Source organism: Tupaia chinensis, unplaced genomic scaffold (genome assembly GCF_000334495.1).
Source record: "Tupaia chinensis unplaced genomic scaffold, TupChi_1.0 Scaffold000532_1, whole genome shotgun sequence".
In the NCBI taxonomy this organism is placed as follows: domain Eukaryota; kingdom Metazoa; phylum Chordata; class Mammalia; order Scandentia; family Tupaiidae; genus Tupaia; species Tupaia belangeri.
This window is the reverse complement of record NW_006160045.1, coordinates 8576035-8583157: the sequence shown is the minus strand read 5'-3', so window position 1 is coordinate 8583157 and position 7123 is coordinate 8576035. Positions and strand designations below refer to the sequence as shown.

At 46.0% G+C, this 7123-nt stretch overlaps 1 protein-coding gene across 1 annotated transcript in view; it reads left to right on the top strand.

Moving 5' to 3' along the window:
- Positions 1–5114: 5114 nt before the first annotated feature.
- Positions 5115–7123, top strand: part of SRP9 (signal recognition particle 9) — a 13880-nt gene continuing 11871 nt past the window's right edge. The window contains exon 1 of the mRNA XM_006157265.3: positions 5115–5348. Coding sequence (XP_006157327.1) covers positions 5277–5348 — 72 coding nt within the window. The 5' untranslated portion in view covers positions 5115–5276. The remainder of the gene's footprint in view (positions 5349–7123) is intronic.

The window sequence follows — 7123 nt, the reverse complement described above, 5'->3', positions numbered from 1 at the left end:
GTGCATGCGTGCTCGAAATCCTGAGAGAAGAATGGAAGAGAAGGGACTGTGGCATGGCCATCCTCCATGGGGGGTGGGGGGAAGATTTCTCGTTTTCTCTCTGTTTCTCTGGTGAGCACTCACACCCTATAGCAAAAAACTCTCCCTCTGAGAAAGAAAAAAAAAAAAAAAAAGCCAATAACAGGGCCAGTGGATGGCATGGAGGTTAAGGCTAGATCCCACGTGGCTAACTTTGTGGTTCTGAACCCAGTGGCTTGAAAATCATACCAGGTACATTTCTGTGTCTGTGCATGCCCCAAATCCCAAGAGGACAATGGGGGCGGGGAGATCTGGTTAGGAAATCTCTTACTTCCTGTCTTCTTCTGTTTCTCTCAGACAAGTACAAATGCCCTATAGCAGACTTAAAAAAAAAAAAAAAATCCAATGGCCTGGGGAGTTTTAGAGACAATTGAATGGCCAGTTGCCTCATACGTAGCTAGTCAAGAAAGGACTGAGAGAGACCGGCAGGTGATGGTTAAGGGCACTGTACTCCCACATGGCTGACCTCGGGAGTCAGACCTGGTCTGACTCAGACCTGGTCGCTTACTTTCTCACTTTCTCTCTCTCTCTCTCTCTCTCTTTCTCTGTCCCTCTCTGGTCAAATTAAAATAAATGAATAAGTAAAATAAATAAATAAAATAATTCTTTTAAAAAAAGAGAGAGAAAGGATTAAGAGGTGTCTGCTGGAGAGGAAATATGAAAGTCAGTGGGTGACCTCATGAAAATAGCTTTAGTGGGGTAGGGTAGGTATGATGGAAGACAGACTGCTGTGGGAATGGGGTTGAATGGGAGGCAATTTGGGAGGGGAAATATAAGCACCTTTGCTTTTCACCATGCACTGCCAACCCAGGCTGTGCTTTACCAATCCATTTTCCAATCCAGCTTCCATACTGCCGCTCGTTACATTTTCCAAAGCTCAAATCAACTGGACTCCTTCCTGTCGTGAGTCACACCTGCTGGCTTGCCATGTGTTAAACAATCAAGAGCAAAATGAAGTGCCCGTCTGGTGAGCGTGACTTATTTCTCACACTTGGCTTCTTCAGCACCTGTAAAACAGTTGTACAAGTCCATCATCCTTTGTCCAAGATCCTGGAGGCCACTCATGTTTTGGAATTCACAGCTTATTGGGTTCTAGAAAGATAATATGGTGCATATACAATATACGACATAATACCACAGGCTCAGTCTGGGATCCACCACAAACACAAAAATGGGACAAACTTACTAAATGGAACAAATAAAGATTAAGACACCTTGGGGCCAGCAAGCGGTATGATGGTTGAGGTGCTGGATCCCACACAGCCGATTCTGAGGTTGGAGTCCTGGACCTGGTGACTTGGAAAACACACCAGGCATATGTGCACGTGTGCCTCAAATCCTGAGAGTAGAACGGAGAAGAAGAGATTGTGGCCATCCCCTGGGGGGTGGTTTCTCACTTTACCTCTCTCTGTCTCTGTCTCTGTCTCTCTCCACCAAGTGCAAGCACCCTATGGCAAACAAACAAACAAACAAAAAACAAACAAAAAACAACCTCCTTGGTTGAGATCAGGTCAAGTCTTCCACTGAAGGAGTTACCAAGATATGTTTGTTTTCCAGAGCTTTTCAGAGTTTTGGAATTGTGACAGGGCTCATGGACCACCCTGGCAGAGTTGTTTTACAGCTCAAATGAGAGACGTGTGTAAAAAATGAAGCAGAATGGAAAAACACGAAGGGTACAGAGGTGCTGCTCTTCCTGACTGGGAATGAAAGGAATTTTCCTTTTTCTGACATCGTGCATGTGTGAGCAATTTATAACAGACACTCTCTGATAGCTTTTTGGAAGCCATGTCTCCTCAGCTGGAAAGGAATAACCTAGTTTAAAGAATGCATCCAAATGTAGCTGGGTACATCTGAATAATCAAGGGCAGTTTCCCCAACTTCTTTCTCGTCTTGATTTCTCTCCTTTAAGGGCGAGGGCTGAGCTAAGTTTGGAGATGCTGGAATTCATGGTGATGAGGACCCTCACAGTGGAAATCGATTCTTCAGTGTCATCTTCTCTACTAAACTCTGAGAAATGTAAGGCAGGGACTAGGTCTGAGGTCACTGCTGGGTCTCCAGCTCCTGATCTTTGTCTAGGATGGACAAAGATATTGGTAAGTTGATAAATTTTGTGCTGAGTTGAATTGAATTTGATGTCTTACATTCCTCATTGTGACAGAAGGCAAGGCTGGCATCATTGTCTTAACTTCCACTGTTTTTTTTTTTTTTTTTGGAGAGGTTTTAGCCATAGGGCACATGCGCTCGCCAGAGAGACAGAGAGACAGAAAGCGAGAAATCACCCCTCCCCCAGGGGGAAGGCCACGCCGTAACCCATTCTCCTCCATTCTCCTCTCGGGATCTTGGGCACGCATGCACACACTCCCGGCATGAGTTTTTAAGCCCCTGGGTCCAGGATGCTAACTGTAGTCAGCTACATGGGAGTCCAGTGACATAGCCATTATGCTAACTGCTGGTCCCAACTTCCACTGTTTTCATTTTCGGGCAAAAGCTCCTCCTCCCAGTGGGTCATTCTACTTGATTCTACCCTCTCTGGCTCTGCTCATGTTTGTTTTGTATGGCTTCCTCCAGCAAACACAGATACACACTCCTCAAATCCCATTCTCCTTAAGTGAAGATCCAGGTTCCTGAATTATAGCCACCTTCTTCATGTTATTTTATTTTTATTTTTATTTTTATTTTTTTACAGAGAGATTTTTGCTATAGGGCACATGTGCTCGCTGGAGAGACAGAGACCAAAAGTGAGAAATCACCCTCTAGGGAGATGATCCTACCACAATTCCTTTGCCTCCATTCTCCTCTCAGGATTTTGGGCACACATACGCACACGCCCAGCATGAGTTTCAAGTTGCCAGGTCCAGGACTCGAACCATGTCAGCCGTATGGGAGTTCAGCAGCATAACCACTATGCCATCTGCTGGTTCCCTTTACCCTATTCTTACTCATAAATCACTTTAGTATTTGTGCAAACAACCTAATTAGCAACCCAATTTCAACAGAAACTATTGCTCCTCTGAAATGTTAAGCCCCAGTATCCAATCATCCAATCTGACCATAACAGCAGTTTTTTTTTGTTTGTTTGTTTGTTTTTTTTTCCTGTTATAGCTGACTTCAGAGCTCCCTGAGGCCTGGTCCCTTAGCCTCTCTCTTTTGACCTCATTACCACCTATCTAGCTTGGGGCTCAAGATTCATCACTTGGGGCCAGCAGTTAGCATAATAGCTATGTAGCTGAACTCCCATGTAGCTGACTGCATTTCGAGTCCCAGACCCAGTTGCTTAATCATCTCAGCCATGCGCGTGTGCGTACGTGCCCAAGATCCTGAGAGGAGAATGGAGGAGAAGGGATTGCCGCGTGGCCATTCCCCCGAGGGGTGATTTCTCACTTTCTATCTCTCTGTCTCTCTCTGTCTTTCTGGTGAGCACACGTGCCCTGTAGCAAAAAACCTCTCCAAAAAAAAAAAAGATTCATCACTTTAACTACTCTCTTGCCAGTAACTTCAACACTCTTGACGCTTTGCCCTTCTGCCTCATGTACTCTACAAATCCCTAATTTCTGGCCTTTTCTATTCCAAGGCCCAGGCCTCTGGATAGTGTTGGAGGCCCCCCAGTTTGGATTATTCTCAGAACATGATCTCTAATTTCAACTAGGCTTTCAGCTGTGCTTGATGTATTGTTTTTGAGCTTCTGGTTGACTTCCATGCTCACTTATTACAACGGCTTTTCCAAATCTTCACAAGGTATCAAATCCATCTTTACCCTCCTGACTTAGAACACAGTCTTGTCTCTTAGGTAACAAAGAAAATTTACTTTCTACACACTCATTTATACCCTCACCCACATTTTCCTCCTTCCCTACCTCCTCAAAGGCAATGGCAAACCTTCCGTTTTCACTCATCTGGTCATTTGGTCTTCCCCACCATGTTTTCCTTGAGATCTGCTTTTTTTCTTTCTCTTATTTTTTAGTCTTTTTATCTCTCATAAGTACTTCCCTGAAAGCTATAAATATGTTTAAAACCTTTCACCTCAAAACATAATATCTTGTTTTGATCTGGTGTCCCCTTCTGGCCATCTTCTTTCCTTCCGCTCATGACTGAGCTCTTGTGAGGGAGAATATAAAGCAGTTGAGTTCGCTTTTATATTTCATCAGCCCTTTGCCGTCGGTTCCACCCCAGACAAGAGGAGGTTGTCTTAGACCAGGTCACTAATGACCTTCCAATAACTAGAGTCAATTGTTCTAGTCTGTTTCATTGCAAATAACAGGAAATACTTGAAACTGGGTGAGGCGAGGATGAGAAATTGAATATAAAGAAGCATGAGAGAAATTTGGGGAGCTGAAGACATGCTCTACATCTTGGTTGCTGTATTGTGTATATGCTCCGTGGGCATATATATTTGTCAAAATACGTAAACTGTATGATTAAAATCGAAGTGTTTATTGTATGTAAAATACACTCTGATAAACTTGATTAAAGAGATACTCTGCTACAATATGTCAGTTGTTGCCTGGGAGACCTAGTAAAATTTCTTATCCCGGTGTAGTGATGACACGGCTTCCTCCTGTTCTTCTCTTACGGATCTCCTAAATGCCACTCATTCAATATGCAGATGAAAACTGGGCCTAAAGGACCTGGCCCTCTTTGCCCACCTGTGAAGTTTGCATGACTTCTGAGCCTTCCTATGATCTGCAAGCGATCATTCTTCCTTTATACTTCACTGAACCAACATAGATGTCTATCAGTTTTCAGTTTTACTCGTGTTACATTTACCTTTCTTCTCTAGGCTGGACCCTGTTGCTTCCATTCCTGTATCTCCTAGTGCCTAACTCAAAGGCGCCTAATCACTGTGCAAGCAACCTGGGCTTTGCCATTGCAGTTCACAGCGGGACAGACGCCGCTCCTCCGATCCTATAGGGGACGCTGTGGCAGGCCCCATCTAGCTCTCTGTTCACTTCTCCCGGCCAGCTCCCAGAGCCACACGCTCGGGCTCCGCCCCCTCAGTGGCAACATCCCTCCTGCCCATTGGGCGCGTGCATTCAGGGCTGTCCAATGGAGGGAGGCGTTGGTGCGAGGGGGCGTCGCCATCTGCGGGCGGCTGGGACTCCAGCCTCGGTCGCCGGAGGGAGCTAGGCAGGTGGGTTTTAAGTCGCGTCACCTCTGGTCCCGCGGCCTTGCCTCCCGCTCCCGCCACACCCCCGGCCACGATGCCGCAGTACCAGACCTGGGAGGAGTTCAGCCGTGCGGCCGAGAAGCTCTACCTCGCTGACCCTATGAAGGTAAGTGGTGTCGGGGCCGCTGCTGCCTCGGTCACCGGTTCCAGGTCAGGGTGTCTTCCCTCCCGCCCGCTCGGTCTCTGACGCTTTCCTAGCGTTCCCAGGAGGTGCGCGGAGTGACTGGAGACTGAACTCACCAGTCTAATTGCCCCCGCTGTCTCCTCCCGTCTCTGCTGCAGCGGTCCAGGGAGGCCCTGCCACTCGCAACAAGCCGGGTCGCGTCAGTCCTCAGCTGCTGTGCACCTGCCTTCTCTGCCCCATCCCTGAACGTCCCTTCTGGCGTTGGCTGGTGTTCGGGGCTCTGCAGTGAGGGCTCCTGTGCCCTTGCAGTTTCGGCCTTTGACCCCCTCGTTGTCTCGGTACCCGCTCTAGTACCGCCAAGGCTTAACGGTACCTTGTGTACGGGAGATGGTGACACTTGACTGCCGCTGCTCAGCTATTCCCGAAAGAACTGTTAGAAGCACCTAGACCCCGATGGTAGTGTTGTTTTTCTATGGCCGAGAGAGGAAGAGAAAGAAAAAGGTATTTTGACAGAAGTTAACGCGTCACGACCCTCCAGCTCTTCGTTTGGTCGGGATCACAAGTGCGTACCCCGACGCTCGTTCCTTGGATGTGGAACCCAACCCAGGCGTCCTCTGCGACCCCTCTGCTGCCGTCCTCCCGCGTTCACCATGCTTAATTTTGGGTTGTGTGTGTGTGTCAATGGCCTTTCATGAACATGACAGCGATTACACTCTTTACTTAGAAAAATGCACTTACACAGAAGTGTTTGCTCATGGAGGCCTTAAGTACATTCATGGCCCTCACAAATGTCACAGAAAGTAGACACTAGGAGTTCGCTCGTTATTGGAAAGCAAAGAAATCCAAGCAATGCGAGTTTAACATCTGGATATGATCTTTCATCTTTGTGGGATTTGCTTATTTTATTGTCATGTAGAAAAATCATTGAAAGTAGCTCCTTGTTTATTAAAAGCCCTACTGTGGGTCATGCAGGTGATGCGGTTAAGGGTGCTAGACTCCCACATGGCGTACCAGGGTTTGAGTTCCTTTTGAGTCCCTTTCCAGTGGCTTTCTCACTTTCTCTCTTTCTCTCTCCCACTCTGTCCCTCTCTGGTGAAATTAAAAATAAGTGAATTAATTAATATAAATAAAATCATTCTTTAAAATAAAAAAGCTCTGCTGCTTTTTAGAGCTAAGCATTTTTTTTAAGAATTTTATACCTGGAGACCTCAGACCTGGTTATATGTGATGTTCTTGTGTTTTCTACTTCATTGAATAACTCGGTCATTTTTTTTTTCTATTCCCTATTCACATGTGACTGGACTCCAAATCTAATTAAGTTTTGTGGGAGACACAAAGGTGAGGACGTTTCTGACCAACTCAATGGATATTATTGAGTGGTGTTATGGATATGCTGTACTGTAAATAACAACCCTTGGAGAAGAAAGAAAATTAGAAGCAGTCAATAAATCTCAGAAAACTGGGCCTTGAGGCTTGCTATAGGAGACTTTTAATTATCATTAAATAACCTAAAGTGCATTTTTAATGTATGCAATGGGCAGGTAACCTGTAAATCCTACACCACATATTCACAGTGAGTGTCTGTTTAAACTGTTCAGCAAGATATGTTGGTATTATGATTAAAAATAGTATTGGGGCTGGCAGATGGCATAGTGGTTGAGGGCACTGGACTCCCACAGGCCAAATGTAGTTCAAGTCCCAGGCCTGGCGGCTTGCTTTCTCACTTTCTCTCCCCCTCTCTCTCTCTCTCTCTCTCC